The 21,577-nt window shown below is 37.4% G+C and overlaps 5 protein-coding genes across 5 annotated transcripts; all 5 read right to left on the bottom strand.

The window, feature by feature from the left end:
- Positions 1-922: 922 nt before the first annotated feature.
- LOC122079896 lies at positions 923-1,360 on the bottom strand. The gene has a single exon (XM_042646677.1). The coding sequence runs from the start codon at positions 1,358-1,360 to the stop codon at positions 923-925; it is 438 nt and encodes a 145-aa protein (XP_042502611.1).
- Positions 1,361-4,171: 2,811 nt separating this feature from the next.
- Positions 4,172-4,603, bottom strand: LOC122079889. Its single transcript, XM_042646665.1, has one exon. It carries the CDS (start codon positions 4,601-4,603, stop codon positions 4,172-4,174), a length of 432 nt encoding a protein of 143 aa, XP_042502599.1.
- A 6,844-nt stretch (positions 4,604-11,447) lies between these two features.
- On the bottom strand, positions 11,448-11,873 carry LOC122079883. The gene has a single exon (XM_042646651.1). The coding sequence runs from the start codon at positions 11,871-11,873 to the stop codon at positions 11,448-11,450; it is 426 nt and encodes a 141-aa protein (XP_042502585.1).
- Positions 11,874-16,493: 4,620 nt separating this feature from the next.
- LOC122079875 lies at positions 16,494-16,919 on the bottom strand. Its single transcript, XM_042646639.1, has one exon. It carries the CDS (start codon positions 16,917-16,919, stop codon positions 16,494-16,496), a length of 426 nt encoding a protein of 141 aa, XP_042502573.1.
- Positions 16,920-21,139: 4,220 nt separating this feature from the next.
- Positions 21,140-21,577, bottom strand: LOC122079869. The gene has a single exon (XM_042646627.1). It carries the CDS (start codon positions 21,575-21,577, stop codon positions 21,140-21,142), a length of 438 nt encoding a protein of 145 aa, XP_042502561.1.

Below are 21,577 nucleotides of genomic sequence, written 5' to 3'. Positions count from 1 at the left end.
GTTCATACACCGATGTGGTGTGTTATGTCATCGGAAAAAAAGAAAATATTACACTACGTAGAAGAGAGATTGCACCCAAACAACGGTGAGAAAACTCGCTTTGAAACCCTAGCTTGAAAAAACCTCCAAATTACAACTGCTTGCTCAACAAGACAATAGCAAATTATATACTCCTCCCAGTTGGGGGTCGATCCAACGGATTGTGGTCGATCTGATCAAACCATACCAGATCTCAGAAAAAAAAAAAAAACATATTCGGGTCACCACCAAAATATTTCAGAGCAAGTCATTCTTCAAAACGGGTCAAGGATTCGAGACAAATTTAACTAATAAATTGATATTATTCATTAGGAAAAAGAAGCCTAGAATACAGTGTGACCTCTACACTAAGACATGGGCCATGAGGGGTGAAATGTGTGCCCTGTCCCTATGAAAAATGAAAATCTTATGCTGTTAATGCGTTCATGCGTGCTTTGATTGATCCCTAAGTTGGTGTAAGGGTTATACTGCTTTTTAGGGAAACCTTTCTCTCATAAAAAAAATATATATATATATACCTATTTTGGTTAGCTACATGAAAACTATATATCCAACCATTTTGGTATACCTCTCTCTCTCTCTTTTCTTTACAACGAATGCAGTAATCACAGGCTTGAGATTGTTTTATGGATCATAAAAACAATAGAATAAAAAGGCAATTCTTGATCGACATAAAATATTATACAAGACCATTCCAATTATACATACTTACAAGCAATCCAAACAAACTTTCACAGAAGATTTTAGTATTGTACTCAAAACTATCAGAAATGGGAAGATGATACTTCTATATATATAAACCCAAAATTCGTTTTTTTTTGGCAGAGAAAAATGAAGAAATAGTAAATACAGAAAGGCTCCTTGAGATAGATCAGATCAGAATTTAGAAGGCAACAAATTCTCGAGAAGTAGCAATTGAGTTATAAACCTTAAGAACAAGTTTCTTATCAAATTCATTCAATTTAGAAACTGATGGAATGGGTCTGCCTCTTGGAATCCTCTTTTCTCCAAAAATGTTTCTGGGGTCCTCCAAATAGCCAACGTTGCCTGCAAGCCTAAGCATCATATTTATGTAACCTTCACGAATCTTCCCCAAAACCTTCATGGGCCACTTCCTAATTTTCAGTTGCAGCTTTGGGGTTTCTCTTATCTTTGATGTTGTTGATGATGATGATGACCGTCGAGTACTGTTATTCCCACCCAGCCTCAAGACCCTTAACTTCTTCCTCACAATGAATCCTCCACCATCGAGTCTCTGATATGTTCTCCCACTCCAGTACCTCTTCAAGCTCCCATAGATAGGAATTGAAGACATATCCATCTTTTCCTTCTTGTTACTTTCTCTTAAGACAGCTAGAGAGAAAGAGAGGGAGAGAGAGAATGAAGGTGAGGAAGAGATAAGCTTACTTGATGAGTCTGAAAAAGCATTAAGTGACCCTTAAATAGACAATTAAACTGTAAGATCACTCAACAAGCAGCCCAATTGAGAGAACGGATTTAATAATGAATCCCCCTTGAAAGCAGGCCTTGTCAAACAGACTGGGTCTTACCAAGCATATTAATGACTTATAAGATGAGAATAAGTTCATTCAGGTTTCCAAACACAATGCTTATTATCTCTATATGTTGACTGATAGGTGATCCTAAAAAAAACAAAAACCCGATCAGAAACCGAGTAAGATTAAGACCCTGATGTTGACACACTAATAATCTATAGTACTATGTATATAATGGGTTTTACTTAAACTATCCTAAGTGAGAAAACGGGCAAAAGATCCAAACTTGGACACATGGCCTCTACGCTAGTGCGACTGTCAATGAGAGTGCGTGTTGAAGCATCAAATGGGATAGGATTCTTGATTTCACGGGTGATGGGATGACAAATTCACACGCTCCTATGTTTGGGTCTAGGAATCACACGGCCAGGTAGCAATTTTCATTTTCTAAAAAAAAAAAATCATATATAGTAAGGTTCGACCCTCTTACCTCCACCCTTTTTGATATAATAATAAGTAGGTCAGAAGTCAATAATAAATGTGTGGCGAGTGGCTCCTTATGGGTCCCCATCTACCCTAGAGTGGATCTTGAACCCCTAAAGAAAAATCAAATCATACTAAAATAATCAAAATGGACCAATTCCATCCCCTTAAAGAAATCTATAAAAACATAATCAAATACCCGAATTGCCTTACTGGTTCAGTATCGGCTGAGTACAATTTTAGACCAGCTTAGTATAATTTTAGACCGACATTAGATTGACTGAGCGATTCACACCCCCATATATATATATATATTATACTATTATATAAAAGCACGAAGTAACAAATATTTCACTTGACTACTTTACCTCTTCCTTTTATTTGAACAACATATATCTTTCTCTAATCTTTTTCTCTTTTATTTTATTCTATCACAATTGATGATAGAATTATACTAATCCAATTGATGACTGTGCGGATCGTCCTCCCATTCTCTCTCTCACGTTACTCCTCTCTCTCTCTCTCTCTCCCTACTATGATTTTCATGGATGCTTCTACTATCTAGAGATTAAAACAGGTTTGCAAAAGTTCAAATACAAAATGGTGCTAGGTTGTAATCTCTCTCTCTCTCTCTCTCTCTCTCTCTATATATATATATATATATATATATGTACATATATATATATATATATATATATATATATGTGTGTCTCTTAGTAATCTATTTCTTAAGTCGCAAAAAATAGTTCTACAAATTACTCTTGCACATAAGGAAACTTTGTTTTCAGGCTCCAGCTGCTGAGGACGATGATAATGACACTGCTATCTTTGATTTTTTTTTTTTTCATTTTTGGTGTTTTATCCCCAATGAATTCATGTTCCTATAATGATTTCCTTTTGTAATTTTCCGATCAACTTGTATTTGAATTGGGTGAGGAGTTTGGTCAGTATTCATTCTATTATTATGTTTCACACCCCGTGGTGGATTTCATTTCCCACCAGCCTTAACAACTGCCTAGTTCAGTTGTTGGAGTCTGTATCAAGTTTTTGTACATGAATCATTCTCATATGATGTTTGATCGACACATGGTATCCACTCAATTAGAAGTGTTGAATGATTGATTCGGTTTGATTTCGGTCTATGAATGAGGCTTAGATCTGTTTATTTTCAGACTTGAACCATAATGAAATCTTACATTCAAACAGTCATGATGAAAGATTTGACGAAAACACTCTAAATTTATAATGAAATCATAGTTTGTCATAACGGTAAGAGAAAGATAACTAATATTGAAACCAATGGATAACTAATTACTAAGAAGATAACTAATAAAGATAACTAATATCGAAATCACAAAATGAACCCTATTATCAAATTATTCATTTAACTATCCGGCTCATTTTGTATAGTGAACAAGGATCAATGGAAGCATTGCTACAATTTATTAATCAATTTCTTTATTCGTAACCTTATATTCATTGTTTTGTAACAATTTCCTTGACAATAAAAAAATACTTTCACTAATATTGTAAGAAATGGATAACCTCATAGAGTCGTATCACTTATTTTTTTATCGGTTTCATTTGATTCAGTTTCAGTTTGGTTATTGAATCGGTTTGATACAATCTGGGTTTTTTTGATCGGCGTCGTTCGATTTTATTGGTTCGGGCTATTTTTTGACACTCCTGCACTCAATATGAAAACCTATTGTAATAAGAGAGAGAACAGATGTATTCCACATGTAGATTAAACACCTTACCAAAACCATTCTCTTATGAGGACTTAATTCAAGCTGAAATCGTTGAGGTTTTGGTGTGAAAAGTGATAACCCCACTCACCATGAGGTCTCGAGTTCGAGTCTCCTCTCTGTTACCTTCCCCTTTGCTTTTAATAGTGTACTAAAAAAATTCCAAATGTTTTATGGATCTCAATAACAATATAATGAAAATGTAATTCATGATCGTCAAAAAACATTATAGAACTTCACAGAAGAGCTAATTAGCATTGTACTCAAAACCATAATCAGAAATGGGAAGCTGAAACTTCTCCATCGTCCCACAGGATATGATCAAACCTCTATATAAACCCAAAATTCTTTTTCTGGTAGAGAAGATCGAGTATAGTAAATACAAAAGGTTCCTTAAAGATCAGATCAGAAGGCAACAAATTCTCGAGAAGCAGCAATTGAGTTGTAAACCTTAAGAACAAGTTTCTTATCAAATTCCTTCAACTTAGAAACTGATGGAATGGGTCTGCCTCTTGGAATCCTCTTTTCCCCAAAAACATTTTTGGAGTCCTCAAAATAGCCAACGTTGCCTGCAAGCCCAAGCATCATGTTTATGTAACCTTCACGAATCTTACCCAAAACCTTCATGGGCCACTTCCTAATTTTCAGTTGCAGCTTTAGAGTTTCTCTTATCTTTGATGTTGATGATGATGAACGTCGAGTACTGTTATTTCCTCCCAACCTCAAGACCCTCAACTTCTTCCTCACAATGAATACTCCACCATCTAGTCTTTGATATGTTCTCCCACTCCAGTACCTCTTCAAGCTCCCGTAGATTGGAATTGAAGACTTATCCATCTTCTCTTTTTTCTTCTTCTTCCTTTTTTTCTTGAGAGAGAGAGAGAGAGAGAGAGAGAGAGGGGGGGGGGGGACAAGCTTATTTGATGAGTATGGGAAGGCATTAAGATACCCTTATATAGACAAGTAAACAACAGTGAGATTACTCAACAAGCAACCAAACAGAACAGATTTAATAATGCATCCCCTTTGATTGGGCCTTGTCAACAGACTGGGTCTTTAATTACCAAGCATATTAATGATCGATGAGAAGAGAATAAGTCCAATATTCAGCTTTGCAAAAACAATTCTTGTTACCCACCTGTATGTTGACTGATAGGTGATCCAAACTTTATTAAAGAAAAAAAAAAAAGAAGAAACCCACTAAGATGGACTTATCTGATATTCACATACTAATAATTTACAGACCAATGCTGAAATATCCTATTAAAAAAAGGGCAAAAGAAGGCTCCCTGGTGGTGCTATTTGTGCCCAGATATAGAAGCATAGAAGGGGTGAAATAACACCCCTACCCTTATGAAATATAATAAAATTATCAAATGTTAATGCTTATATGTGTTCCCTCATTGGTCCCCATGTTAATACATAGGCCGCTGCTCTATCAAGGAGTATTCTTTTTCCCAAAAACAATATAGTAAGTCATTGGGTTGACATTGTCTATGTTGTACAGTGCTTCAGCCTTAAAAAAATAGAATTCTATAATATTCACACCAATAGTAATGTATTACGAACACTAGCTTAACGTAGTGGTGGCAGCTTCAGCTTGAAGAGCTAGCATCCAGGGGAGGAGATTGTGGGATCGAATCTTAGCGTATGCAAATGTGTGTGGATAGGTATGTGTAGGAGTAGGTGGCCATTGGCTAGTGGCGATCAGTAGGATAAAGTAGGAAAAAAAATAAATTAATTAAAATATTAAAAAATAAAACTAAAAACTAATAATAATGTACTAGTAGGAGGTTTACTTGAGAATCATCTTAACTAAGTTACTATACATGTGGCAGTAAGAAAATTTTCAAGAATTTCGATGGTCAATGTTTAACACAATTAAGTACCCACATTTATATTTTTGATCCAAAATTTATTGAAAAATATACAATACAACAGCCCTAGAACAAAGTGCTAAGTCTGTACAACAAAAACAACAAATTCAATCATATCCCTATTTAAGGGGGTTGGCTATAGATCCACATAAACTAGGGAAAAATGAAGTCCAAGCAGAAAAATGGAGAATGAAGAGATGAGGAATGAAAAAAATAGAAAAAGAAAAAGACAAAGAAGAAAATAAGAAAAAAGATCAGAGTAAGAGGAAAGAGGTCCAACCCACTAAATTAGGAGAATCTTAGATAAATGGGGTTGGCTACATGGGTCCTTGCCCTCCAATAGGCTTTATCCATGGTCAAACTTGGGGTAAGACCCAGACTATGCATGCCATAGAAAGAGATTGCACAAGGATTGTTTTTGCTAAGTTTTTGAATAATTTTCGTTGATGTATGACTGAGTATATATAGATATTTTATAGGTACAAATGAGAGATTGAATCCCATTTAAAAAGGTAATTAAATAAAATTACAACTGTAAGAGATTATGTTGGTGATTAGATCATCATATTTGAATTTTGAAATTCAAATGAGAAGATTTGGATGAGGTGGATCCTTATCTCCTTCGGATTTGGTGGGTTGGTTATCATCCTCCCTCAAGCTGATCGGTACTGAACGTAAGCGAAGCTTGTCTTGAAGAAAACGAGTCCGAGGAGAACTGAGTCCTTTTGTAAAAATAGTAGCAACTTGGTCTTTACTTGAAATGTAACGAATGTCCAGTATTTTCCTGCCTACCAACTCATGGATGAAGTGATAATCAACTGCTACATGTTTTGTTCTTGCATGAAATAATGAGTTGAATGAAAGGGAGATAGTAGAAATATTATCACACCAAATAGTCGGGACTTTGATGAGGGGGCAGTGCAACTCGAGGAAGAGGGAGCATAGCTAGACATCCTAGATAGCCGTGTTAGCTAAGCAACGATATTCAACTTCAGAAGAAGATCGGGCAACTGTTGGCTATTTCTTAGCACTCCATGAAATGGGATTGGAGCCTAGAAATACACAAAAGTCACCTGTAGACCGTCGATCAATTGGGCACCCAACCCAATCGGCATCATAATAGGCTATGAGGTGGAGCGGGCCTGGTTGGAGATGGATACCAGTAGTTGTGGTTCCTTTTAGAAGACGAAGAATACGTTTACAGCTGCAAGCTGATCTTCAGTGGGTTCCTTAAGGAATTGAGATACTTGATTGACAGAAAATGAGATATCCGGATAGGTGAGAGTGGCATATTGAAGAGCACCAACGATGATGCGATAGTGAGTAGGATCAGCTAGGACTTGACTATCACTCAATCCAAGTTTTTGTAATGAAGCCGGGGTAGAGACAGGCTTACAACTGGTCATGTTTGCACGCTGAAGAAGATCCAATATGCATTTGGACTGACTGAGATAAAGCCTACCCAAATCTCTTGTTATCTGAATCCCAAGAAAGAAAAGGGCCAAGGTCCTTCATGCGAAAATGCTACCCATGGAATGACATCAGGCTGTGGATGGAAGAAGTCTTATTACCAGTGAGGATGATATCATCCACATATAGAAGCAAAAAAATTATAACATGGTGCTGGTGGTAGATGAATAATGATGGATCTGATTAAGATACTAGAAACCCAAAGTCAATAAGCTTGGAGGTGAACTTCTCATACTAAGCTTTACCAAAAAAAAAAAAAAAAAAAAAAAAGAACTTCTCATACTAAGCACGCGGAGCCTAATGTAACCTATATATAGATTTTTTCATCAAACAGACATGAGCAGCCCTTGTAGGATCAATATATCCTGGTGGTTGAGACATATATACGGTCTCCTGTAGATCACCAAGGAGGAATGCACATTCAACGTCCAATTGTTGAAGAGACCAATTGTTCAAGACAACTAAAGAAAAAATAGTGGATGGTAGTTGGCTTGACAACATGGCTAAAAGTTTCAATAAAATCAACTCCCTGTTGTTGATGAAACCCTTTAGCAACAAGACGAGCCTTGTATCGATTGACTGTACCATACGGGATACGATAAACCCATTTACAACCAACAACATTCATAGATAGTTGGAAAGGAACTAGAGTCCAGATATTCTGTTGTTGAAGAGCACTAAATTCTTGATCCATTGCATGAAGCCACTCAAGATCCTTAGAAGCTTGTGAGTAACATGTTGGTTCAACCAAGTGAGAAGAAATTAGTGCAAGGGGAAGAGGGTGAAGGGTATGGCAAAAGGCTTTATTTTTATAAATTCCAGATTAGGATCTTGTCTTCATGGTATGGGTTCGGGCAGTAGTATATGGAGGCTAGGGTGGAGCATTGGATGGAATAGAGGATATGGGATTTGGGGAAATATGCTCTTGAGGGATGGGTGATGGTGCAAGGCTTGTATCCGAGGAGGACTCTTGAGAGGGTTGAAGAGTGGTCGGGACAATTGAGGGACAAGATAGTTGAGAAGTAGGACTTGTGGGCAAGAAGGGATGACTTTGCAAAATGGGAAAACTGCAAGTGGAGTGTTGAATGGGAGTAGGACCCCTAAGAAGTCTAGGTCATTTGGAGCTGAAGGAGAAGATGGAGAAACAGAAGCAGAGGAAAAGGGATATTGAAGCTCATCAAAGATAACATGTCTTGATACATAAACCCTTCCTGTAGATAAATCCAAACATTTATAAACCTTATGAGCGGAATTGTTAAGTTTGTCTTGAATTCTTGACCCGATTTGAAGATTGACCTGCTCCAACATATTTCAGTGGCGACCCGAATGGGAAGTTTTCTGAGATCTGTGATAGAAGCAGAGGGATTGGGCCGACTTGGAGTATATAATGTACTGTTGTCTTGTTGAGAAAGGTCATTGTATTTTGGGGGGTTTTTCGAGGTAGGGTTTTAGGGCAGTTTTCTCGTTGTTGCTTAAGTGTAATCTCTCTTCTGTATAGTGAAGTATTTGCTTCTTTGCCCGAGGATGTAGCACACCACACTGGTGTGTGAACCTCGTCAAATCTCTATGTCATGGGGATTTTTTTGTCTATTTATTTTCGTATTTCTTGGTGTTTGATCTAACATGAACTATATCCCAAAAAACAACATTTTCTAAATCTGAAGATTTGGATGAGGTGGATCCTCATCTCCTTCGAATTTGGTGGGTCGGTTATCAACCATTCCTTACAACTTCTCCAATGGTCATTTGAGGCCTACACTGCATTTACCCCTTTTAGCTCCGTCAATTGTAATCAGATCACTCCTCCTTACTAAGACGTCCTCAGGCCTCCTTTAATAACAAATAACGATAAAATTGAGTAATTGTACATTATAGAAACAATTCTAATAAACACATAATAAAATTTTAATAATTAATTTAATCAAATTAAATTAGATTTGATGGTGTATACATCCAAATGTCAATAAATCTAATAGATACTGACTGCCTAGGAATACATATCTAAAACCACACACTGGATGCACTTCCCTTTAGGATTAGAGCAAATGTCCCAAGCCGATTTTGTGGTAAAAAGGCCAGAGGAGGTGCCTTTTCAAATGTTGTATTTCGGATCATACTCATTCCACCTACTAATGCTGCTCGTGAATGAGATCTATTGAATAGGATCTTGGGCTCCAACAACCATCTCTAAGAATAGATTGCATTGTGTCCAATATGTCTGAACCCGCATCATATCGGATACGGTCTTCATATGTATTAAGAAGAACAGTTAGATGCCAGAGTCAAGCCAAAGCTTTGTAGAGGACCCCATTCCTAATAATTTGATATAAATAGCTCGGCATGAGACTGGTGCCTGGCCTAGAATCTTTCTCTACACTCAAGAGTTAGCAATTCTAAGTAGGTTGCACTTTGCAAATAGAATCAGACTTCAAGTACTTAAGGTGAACCCATCTCACCCATTTTGGGAGCTAACGATTCTAAGTAGATTGCACTATCCAAATAAAACCAGACTTCAAGTACCTAGGGTGAACCCCATTTATAAGAAAGCCACCACCATATTTGTCTTCAGAATGTCTGCCATGTTCAAGTCTTTGATAGGTTTCACTCCTAAACCACCCTCTGTCTTAGGCTTGCGAATCATGTCCCATGCGATGTAGTGGATCCACCTATCCAAGCTAAACCCTGACAAAAGAAAGCTTGAGAACATAGATTACAACTTTGTCATGACATACCAATGCCCTTGGCTGCTTCGATGGTCAAAATCTGATATTGTACCTTGGGAACCAGGGATCATCCATACATCTCGATCGAAAAAGAATCAATAGAAAAAGAAAGAATCGGAATTGATCGATATCTTTCTCGAAACAACGTAAAAGGAAACAAAAAGATGAAACATAAATCATGGATAACTGAGCCTCTTGGGGTTTGCTTAAGAATAAGAAAAAGGAATCTCATGTAAATACCAAGGAATAAGGTTTGATCCTATTCATGGGGATTCCGTAAATATCTCATTCCAAAAATAGAAAGTTCGAAACAATTGGGATTTTTCGATCCATCTAATGGCGCTAGAATAAGGGGAGCAAGCATGTCTCCATCTCTGATAACAGTACACGATCCAGGTTACGATCTCGCTCCAGCTCATAACATGCGAAGTGAAAAGTCTAAATAGTCAGAGCAGGTTCAAGTTCGATCGAAGCAGCTTCAATTATGGTTCAGAGATGCTCCTTGTTCTTTCGCGCCCATTAGCACTCCCATTTCCATAAATCACAATATCCGATAGTTATAGCTTTCTAAAGGTTGCTTCTCTTCTAATAAAATGGAAGAAAGTCAACTTATTCCTGCAATTGCGGTCAGTCTTGCAACCTCTTTAGTTGCCGCCCCCTACTTGCTCATTCGTAATTACTACCACAAGAAAGTCGCCCCTATCTCTAAGGGGGCTTTTCTTCTCTTTGTATTCAGACTAGGAGCAAGTATAAATCTCTGTGTATTCAGATGAGTAGAAAGCAGGCGACGAAGGCCCACCAATTGACATTTAAATAGAGGGCTTACAACTTTCACCCCCGGGCACCGCTAAGGGAAGGGCTGCACCCGACGGCACACTCCACGCTAGGGGAAGGGGGGCGAGCTCACCCCGACCCATAGTCGGGAACCCTTGCCCTTGGGTTGACTAGCGTGTATGTAGTTTCAAGGGCTAATCTAGTTGCATTATTTCAACGAACTGATCGGGGCCGTTGCCCCATTCCTGCACTCGAATTCATCCGGCATCTCGGATACGGGGATGACAGAAAACACGCTTTCCCCTTCTCCGTTCAACGGGGGCCGTCGCCCCATTCCTGCGCTTGAATTCATCCGGCATTTCGGATACGGGGAAAAGACCTAAAAAACTTTGTAGCTGACTTGAAGAACTGAGAAAATGAGGTACAAACACCCTGAAAAGAAAAGAATTAACGAGTTTCTTTTAATAATCTCTTATTGTTCTGGCGTTGGTTTTTTCATACATATATGGAGAGAGAGAGAGAGAGAGAGAGGTTTTCACCAATAAGAACAGAATGAAAATGTAATTCTTGATTGTCAAAAATATTATACAGAACAAGATCATTCCAATTATACATACATATACAAACTATACAAACTATCCAAACACCCTCTTATATAAAGAGCTTAATATATTGTACTCAAGACCATCAGAAATGGGTAGATGAAACTTCTCCATCGTCCCTAGGAATAAGATCAAAACCTACATCTTTAAACCCAAAATTCTCTTTTTGGTAGAGAAGAACTGATCAAGAAGTAGTAAATACAAATGGTTCCTCGAGTTCAGATCAGATCAGAATTCAGAAGGCAGCAAATTCTCGAGATGCAGCAATTGAGTTGTAAACCTTAAGAACAAGTTTCTTGTCAAATTCATTTAACTTAGAAACTGATGGAATTGGTCTGCCTCTTGGAATCCTCTTTTCTCCAAAAACATTTTTGGGGTCCTCCAAATAGCCAACGTTGCCTGCAAGCCCAAGCATCGTATTTATGTATCCTTCACGAATCTTCCTCAAAACCTTCATGGGCCACCTATAAATTTTGAGTTGCAGCTTTGATGTTTCTCTTATCTTTGATGATGATGATGACTGTCGAGTACTGTTCCCTCCCAACCTCAAGACCCTCAACTTCTTCCTCACAATAACTACTCCACCATCGAGTCTCTGATACGTTCTTCCACTCCAATACCTCTTCAAGCTCCCATAGATTGGAATTGAAGACTTACCCATCTTCTCCTTCTTCTTCTTCTTCTTCCTTTTTTCTTAAGATAGCTAGAGAGAGAGAGAGAGAGAATGAAGCGCTAGCTGGGGAAGAGAGCAGCCTACTTGATGAGTATGGGAAAGCATTAAGCGACCCTTATATAGACAAGTAAACGGTAAGATCAGTCAACAAGCAACCCAATTAAGAGGACGGATTTAAAAATGCATCCCCCTTGAAAGTGGGCCTTGTCAAACAAACTGGGTCTTGCCGAGCATATCAATGATTTTATGACATGAGAATAAGTCCATTCTCAGGTTTTGACATGAGAATAAGTCCATTTAGGTTTCCAAAAAAATCACCTCTCTCTATTTGACTGATGGTTGATTTAAACTGAAAAAAAAAAAAAAAAAAACCACGTGAAACCCACTAAGATTGACTCTGATGTTCACAATAATAATGTACAATACTATACTACTAATAGGTTTACTAAAGTATCTAACTAAAAAAATCAGTATACAGTAAGTCATGGGTTGACACTGTCTACAGTGAACCATGCTTTAGCTTTTTTTTTTTTTTTTTGCTAAAAGATCAATTGTATTAAAAGATGAAAAAATAGATTACAAGAAGAAACCGAAACAGCTCAAACATAAAACTTAGGCTTCTCTAGTCTAACCCCCACCTTTGGCATTTCATTAGCAGGGGAGGGATCAGAGAGCACAAAAACCATAAAAGCTAAAATCCACCACGGCTAATGAAACGAAATCTTGCTCTACCTTGAGCATCTATTAGAAGTTCTTCATGCATCCTAGTTTGCCAAGAGATAGGGTCCACTATTGCTTCTGACTTTACGACAAACTTTGCCAGGAAGACGGTTATGGGATTTACTTCGCGATAACTATGAGTTATTTTCCATTCAATTCACTATAAGAAATCATGGAACGTGATGTCCATTGCTGCCAAACATACTAAGGGACTAAACATTTTGATGCCCTAATTACCATTATTATCGAATCATACTCCACCCAAACCTTCGTTATATTCATTTCCTTAACTTGCTGTAAACCCATAAGTAAGATACGAAACTCAGCAACAAAGTTTATTGTACTCCAAGATGCACTCCAAAAGAAGATATAACTCTTGAGCCACAGTCTCTAAAAACTCCACCAACGACTGCTTTCCCTGGATTTCTCATAGAACATCAATTTATATTGAGTTTGACCCAAGAGTATGGTGAACGGCACCAATATACCTCATATATTTGTTTTTGTCGACTCTGACGAGCAGTAGTAGCAAGAATTCTTGAGCATATCAAATCAAACACCGATATCATCCTCTCTTTCAAGCATGGGGACATTCTGCGCAGCTCTCCCATAATAGAGATAAAAATCTATCTAAAATTCCTTGATACACCATTAAACCTGCAAGAGTTTCTTTCCAACCAAATAAAATAGGGAATAAGGATAAAACCTAAAAGCCAAGCCTACATGATACCAAGGATATGAGATTTGTAAGACCATCTACTGAATTCTACCATGGATGTAGATTGAGAAGTACTAGCCACTCCAAAAATTGATGAACAGTACAACCAAAGAAAGTTAGCATACTCACATTAGAGAAATAAATGATTCATGGATTCCTCTTCAAGCATGCAGAGATCACATCAAAAAGGTAGGATAATCCCCTTTGCTCTAATCTTGTCATCACATGGAAGCTACCTATGAAATAGGCGCCACCCGAAGACTGACTGGAGGGGTTGGAGATAATGGCCCCAAATAAGTTAAACCAACCCACCTTGCGATTCAATTTTCTCAAGCCTTCCCAAGCAGATTTCATAGAAAAAATCCCCAGTGGGGAGAGCACCCAACTACACATATCTTTCATGTGACCCAAAGAGGTAGGAAGCATTCCTACTTTATCAAAAATTTCTTTTGTAAAAGATGATGTCAGTTGGGGCGAGGGGGATACCCACTTGCCTTCCTTAATGAATGCTCAACCCTTGTGTGAAGACTCTGAAACAAAGAGAGATCAAGAGAGGACATATTAGATATAGAAGAGGAGCCAAGCCACTTGTCATGCTAGAATAAAATTCTCTCTCTGTCCCCAATTGCCCATTTCCCATTAGAAGAAATAAAATCCTACACCTTCTTGACTCCCATCCATACATAGGAACTTTTATAGCCACCCTTCATAGACCCGTCAAGATTGACAAATTTAGCACGGAAGAAACGGGCCATCATTGAGTCTTCATGCTTGACTTGCTAAAATCAATTTACAAAGATAAGATTTTTTCACCTTCAAAGACTGGCAAATTTCAAGCCCTCTTTCATTTTTTGTCCTACACATATCCTTCCATTTCATGGTGATTTTCTTACCAGAATCAATAGTGCTCATCCAAATAAAGTTTGTCATCCATCGTTCAACCGTATTGATGTTGTTGGCCACCAATTCACTGCAAAGTTGTTAATAGGCATTCATGATATCACAGATCGAATAAGTTCCACCCACCTTGCCATAGATAAGAGTTTACTGCTCCACCCCCGCTGAAGATGAGATTTAATTTTATCCATAAGAGCATGCATCCTATTCTTTGTAACTCGGCCTTTGAAAATCTCTACCCCAAAATAACGAGTAGGTAGATTGAAACTTGGGATTTCCAAAGTATTAAAATTCTATAATATTTACACAAAAAATAATGTATTAGTAGCAGGTTACTTGAGAATCATCTCAACTAAGTTAATTATACTATAACAAAAATGGATTTTATCAGTGAAAAAACTGTTACTAAAACCATTGGCGATGTATTTTTATTTTTTTCCTTGATGCCATTCCATCGCATAGACAACCGTCACAAGCTATTTGCAATGGAAAAAGTGTTCCAATGAGACTAATGTCATTAGTGGGGCAATCTTTTTTTCTTTTTCTTCGTTAAAAACTTTTTGAAGGATTCAAGCCCATTAAAGAATTTGATTAAGAAAAATGAATTGAAATCGAGATTTGCTCTACTGGTTCATTTTTTGGCTTATCCCAATTTCAGATCGATTTTGAACCAGCTGACTGATTGACACCCATTTATTAAGCCATAAAGAGAAAAAGAGGGAATGAAGAGATTTAAACATGAGAGTAAGAGTAAAGAGACCCAACCCAGACAGTCAAGAGAATCTCAACTAAATGGGGTCGACTACATGGATCATTACCCTCTAATAGGCTTTATCCAAGGTCATACTTAGGACGAGATCGAGACTACGCATGTCATTCCTCACAACTTCTCCTATGGTTATTTTAGGGATGTTCCTAGCTATTTTAGTTCCTTCAATCGTAATCAGATCACTCCTCCTTACTAAGGCATCCTCAGGCCTCCGTTGATAACAAATTATGATAAAAATGAGCAATTATATATTATAGAAATAATAAACACATAACAAAGTTCAATATTTAATTTAATCTAATTAAATTGAATTTGATGGACACATAAATCAAAATGTCAACAAATCGAATAGTTACTGATTGCCTAGTGACACATATCTAAAACCACACATTGGACACCCACTCCACTTCAAGGTTGGAGCAGTGGATGATGTCCCAAGCCGATTTTGTATATAGTAAAAACGCTAGAGGAGGTGCCTTTCCAAATGTCGGATTTCGGATCATACTCATTTTGCCTACTAATACTGAAGAGGACCTTGGGCTCCAACAACCATCTTTAAGAATAGATTGCATTGTATCCAATATGTCCGAACCGGAATCATACCGAATACGAAGAGAATATCAGTCGGATGCCAAGGGTCGAGCCAAAGCTTTGTAGAAGACCCTATTCGTGATAATTTGATGAATAAATGGCTTGGCATGAGATGAGTCTACATCCTTTGCAGTAAATGATGAGGTACGGTGAGCATCAGATGACTGATAGCATCTGAGCATGTACCCCAAGGGCTCCTAACCACCCAATCCAAATAGAATCAAACTTCAAGTTCCTAGGGTGAAACCATCTCACCCTTTTATAAGGAAGCCGCCACCATATTTGCTTCAGAATGTCTGCCAAGTTCATGCATCTTTGATAGGTTTCATTCCCAAATCACCCTCATCTCTCTCAGGCTTGTGAACAGTGTAGTATGCTATGTAGTGGATCCACCTCTCCAAACTAAGCCCTGACCAAAGAAAGCTTGAGAACATAGATTACAACTTTGTCATGACATCCTCAGGCAACCCAAACAACCCTGAACAACATATAAATGTAGTTGACCTGGAGAACTGAGAAAATAAGGTACAAACACCTTGAAAAGGAAAGAATTAGTGGGTTTCTTTTAATAATCTTTTATTGGCTTAGTCTTAGAGAGAGAGAGAGAGAGAGAGAGAGAGAGAGAGGTTTTCACCAATAACAACAGAATGAAAATGTAATTCTTGATTGTCAAAAATATTATAGAACAAGATCATTCCAATTATACATACATATACAAACTATCCAAACCCACAATCATATAAAGAGCTTAATGTTGTACTCAAAACCATCAGAAATGGGAAGATGAAACTTCTCCATCATCCCACAGGAATTAGATCAAACCTACATCTTTAAACCCAAAATTCCATTTTTGGTGGAGAAGAACTGAAGAAGTAAATACAAAAGGTTCCTTGAGTTCAGATCAGATCAGAATTTAGAAGGCAACAAATTCTCGAGATGCAGCAATTGAGTTGTAAACCTTAAGAACAAGTTTCTTGTCAAATTCATTTAACTTAGAAACTGATGGAATGGGTCTGCCTCTTGGAATCCTCTTTTCCCCAAAAACATTTTTGGGGTCCTCAAAGTAGCCAACATTGCCTGCGAGCCCAAGCATCATATTTATGTAACTTTCACGAATCTTCCTCAAAACCTTCATGGGCCACCTATAAATTTTGAGTTGCAGCTTTGATATTTCTCTTAGCTTTGATGATAATGATGACTGTCGAGTACTGTTCCCTCCCAGCCTCATGACCCTCAACTTCTTCCTCACAATAACTCCTCCACCATCGAGTCTCTGATATGTTCTCCCACTCCAGTACCTCTTCAAGCTCCCATAGATTGGAATTGAAGACTTCTGCATCTTTTCCTTCTTCTTCTTCCTTTTTTCTTAAATAGCTATACAGAGAGAGAGAGCGAGCGAGAGAGAAAGCAGCTTTTTCTTTTTGGTAGCAGGAAGAGACCAGCTTACTTGATGAGTATTGGAAGGCATCAAGAGAGCCTTATATAGACAAGTAAAGCGTAAGATCACTCAACAAGCAAGCGGACCTTGTCAAACAGACTGGGTCATACCAAAGCATATAAATGATTAATGAGATTAGAATAAGTCCATTCAGGTTTCCAACAACAGTCTATGTTGACTAATAGGTGATTTAAACTCCAAAAAAAAAAAAAAAAAAAAAAAAAAGACCCACGAGAAACCCATTAAGATTGACTCTGAAGTTCACATTAACAATGTACAGTATAGTACTACTAATAGGTTTTACTAATGTATCTTACTGAAAAAAAATGTAGTATATAATAAGTCATTGGGTTGACATTGTCTACATTGTACCATGCTTTAGCCTGCTCATACATTAGAATTCTATGATATTCACACCAATCATAATGTATTAGCTAGTAGCAAGTAACATGAGAATCGTCCCAATTAAGATTCTCTTTGGCATAGTTTATGTTTATATTTATTATTTATTAATTAATAATCCATTATAATAAAAGATTATGAACTATAAACAATAATTGTTTGGTTACTATTAGATTTAATAGACTATATATATAATAAACAATAGGTTTGGTTTGCCTAATGAAGAATCCATTATGTAGCATTGTTTATTTTCAGTTGCTGGACAGGGACATTCAGTTAAAATCTGGAATTGATCGAAGCCAACCCAATTCCAGCGAATCCAATTGGACAATTCATAGGATTTCTAGGACTAAAGGGGGGGGGGGGGGGGGGGGGGGGAGGGGGTTAAAGGTTTGATGTTCTTAATGGCTTTCACCAAAGGATTGGACTCTATTTGAAAGGATTTTTATAACAATATACGAATTGACCCTTTTATCCTTAGTTTTGAGCCATTAAAACATGTGCTCATTGTTGGTTTAGCACATAAACAGCAATAATTGCTATATCCCAATAAATCATAAACACCTCTCTTAATGTTTATGAATTTATTGGTATATTGATTTATTTTAATGAGAAATAAGGATCATAATTCATACCAAATGACTTTTATTTTTATCTCACAGACAAATATAAATTTAAACTGTACCAACTTATTGATTGTTTTTTTTCTTTTTCCACAATGCCATTCTGTCACACAAACAGCCGTCAGAAGCTATTTATGATGGAATCAAGCATTCCAATGAGATTAATATCATTAGTAGTGCAATGTTTTTTCTTTTTTCTTCAATAAAAAAAATATATGTAACCAAAATTGAATTAAACTAAAATTGATATAGGACAATTCGAGCCCGTTAATGAAATTGATTAAGAAAAATGAACTGAAACTGAGATGTGCCCCACCTGTTCATTTTTGGCTTAGCCCAATTTTGAACCGAAATTAGACTGAACTAATTGATTGACACCCATATATTAAGGCATAAAGTCAATTTCAAGAAATTATATCTAATCATCATCTCCGATTGAAATGTCTGGAGTAAGATAACTCATAAAACCAACAGGAGAACCTTCCTTTACTCCATTTTTTTTTTTTTTTAAAGATTACACATACCCTTATCAGGCACATTAAGTTTATGTATATAGGGAGGGTTCCCTTCGATGCCAAGTGTGCAGTTTTGGGGAAAGGAGGGGTATTATGGGAAAACCCTTCAAATAAGGGGATGTAGGGGATTTCCATGGGGAAGACGTGCAGTTTCATTCTTATGCTGGTGTCGTGGTGATCTTTTCCCATATATATTAAAAAAAAAAAAAAAAAAAAATGTTAGTAGAATCAAATTTACTAGAAAAAAGAGGAAGAAAGAATATACAAGCAAATAAGCGCAAGCTCCAACTACAGTTCAAGAACATCCCAAAGATTGAAAAGAACTCAACACAATGCCAAGAGGAAAGTAAAAGCACAACATTGAATGAAGAAATGCAAAAAAGGGTGAGGACTTAACGAAAGCAGCCACCAAAAAGGGCAAGAGAAGGAGAGGGACAAACACATTAGCTTCCCACCACTAGCCTGTCCTAGACCAATAAGGATGCAATCCCCAAGAGCTTGCCCCAAAAGGGTTCCTAGGAGACTTGGGCCCTTCGGATAAGTTAATCCAGAAAAATCCTCCACATACAACCAATAGCCCTTATTATCAAGGGTTTAGTTTTGTTCCAGAAAAGGCAGAAATTCGTCTCCTTCCTAGACATGGTAAAGCAGAATGCAAGTTTGGCAATGCTAGTAATGGAAACCCCCTGGAACATCTTAGAGATGCACTCCGCCACCCCCCACAAAATGATCCTACTCGGCCTCATCTGGGAGGATGGAGTAAAGGCTACCAATCTCCACTCATAATTAGAAGATATATAAATGGACAATCAAAGAACAAATGATATCTACTTCAAGCCCAGCTCATCATAAATAGAAGAAGGGGGGAACCTGAATATATCGCTTGTTGAGAGGATCAAGGATACACCTCCAAGCAATGAATGAGTTTAGTCAGCCTTATCGGTTGGTCTGGTCAGTTTTGATCTCTGGACACTTTAAAACCAATATTGAACCGATAAGGAGTTTGATCAGTATTTCGGTCTAGTATCCCCAAGTTGCCCAAGATTAGGTTTGGGGATTTCATTCCTCACTGGCGGTGAGGAGAATCACTGCCCTTTAGAATAATTTTTTTCCTGTTTTTTTCGGGTCAAGCCTTAGAATTATTAAACAAGCTTTTCTCTCTCTCTCTCTCTCTCTCTCTCTCTCTCTCTCTCTCTCTCTCTCTCAATGAATGTAGTAATCACAGTCTTGATATTGTTTTATGGATCTCAATAACAATAGAGGCTGCGTTTGTTTGCAAGGGAAAAGGGAAGGGAAGGGAAGGGAAATGAAAGGAAGTGAAGTGAAGGGAAGGAATATTTTTTTTTTTTCCCTTTTGAGTTGTTTGGTTGCAAGACAAATGAAGTGAAGTGATACCGTGACTGTTGTTCAGATCTCCATATTCTGTCTTAAGCAAAACCCCATTGTTCCTCATCACCGCACAAGAAGGATACCTACGACCGTTGGAGGACACTTGTTAAGAGAATGCTCTCCTACTATTATTTGGCGCATCACAGTTCTGCAACTTAGTATGTAGACAATCCCAATTAAAAACGATAGACTGAAGAGCGTACGAAAAACCCTTTTCATCGTAGTAGCAAAGAAGATCCTTCAAGCCGACATTAACCATCCAAAGCTCCTAAGAAGAAGAAAGGAAACAGAAAAGATTGAAAAGAAAGGGAAAGGCCATCATTGGTTCCACGGGTTTTATTTTTTCTTCCTATTTTGGTAGGGAAATAAAAAGGGAAATTTTAATATATAAGTGAAATTTTTTTCACATGTAAAATATATTTCCCTTACAATCAAACATCTAAATTTATTTCTGGGAAAAAATTTTCCCTTAACCTCAAAAATTTTCATTCCCCTGGCAACCAAACAAAGCCAGAATGAAAATGTATAATTCTTGATCGTGATAAAATATCATGGAACTGTAGACCATTCCAATACATACATACATATATTGAAACATAATATGTACTCAAAATTTGGTGGAGACAAAATAGGAATAGAAGAGAGAAAATAAGAGAGAAGGAATAGGATCGGATTGCCTTAGCATAATTGGGAGGTCGCTAACCTCAGTTTTGACTGATTGGGAGGGAGTCAACCTCAGTTTCTAAAGAGAATTTACTAAACTTCTTGTGTTCTTAATTCATTCTTCCCATTTTATAGATACACAAGAGGGTAGTTGTTTACAATAGTAACTCCTTCCCCATGATCGCCCATGATCCCGAAACACCTAATAACTCCTTCAACCACATAATAACTTCTCCCTACAATAACTCTTCCTTACATAACATAATACCCCAACAAACAGTAAGGAGAATGATAGTATTTTACATATGATATTGATTACACATGTGATAACTACACCGATGCAAGTAACAAGACATTTCTAAACACAGTTTCATAGAAAAGCTTAGCATGTTTCAAAATCTTAATCAGAAATGGGAAGATGAAACTTCTCCATCGTCCCACAGTATAAGATCAAACCAACATATAAAGCCAAAATTGTTTTTTGGGTAGAGAAGAAGTATAGTAAATACAAAAGGTTCTTAAGATCAGATCAGAAGGCAGCAAATTCTCGAGAAGCAGCAATTGAGTTGTAAACCTTAAGAACAAGTTTCTTATCAAATTGATTCAACTGGGAAACTGTTGGAATTGGTCGGCCTCTTGGAATCCTCTTTTCTCCAAAAACATTTTTGGGGTCCCCCAAGTAACCAACGTTGCCTGCGACCCCAAGCATCATATTTATGTAACCTTCACGAATCTTCCCAAAAACCTTCATGGGCCACTTGTTAATTTTGAGTTGCAGCTTTGATGTTTCTCTTATCTTTGATGTTGGTGATAATAATGATGATGACCGTCGAGTAGTACTGTTCCCTCCCAGCCTCAAGACCCTCAACTTCTTCCTTACAATGAATCCACCATCGAGTCTCTGATATTTTCTCCCACTCCAGTACCTCTTCAAGCCCCCATAAATTGGAATTGAAGACACATCCAT

Source organism: Macadamia integrifolia, chromosome 1 (genome assembly GCF_013358625.1).
Source record: "Macadamia integrifolia cultivar HAES 741 chromosome 1, SCU_Mint_v3, whole genome shotgun sequence".
NCBI classification, from domain to species: domain Eukaryota; kingdom Viridiplantae; phylum Streptophyta; class Magnoliopsida; order Proteales; family Proteaceae; genus Macadamia; species Macadamia integrifolia.
Note: the sequence above shows the minus strand (reverse complement) of the source record. Positions and strands in the feature narration are given on the sequence as shown.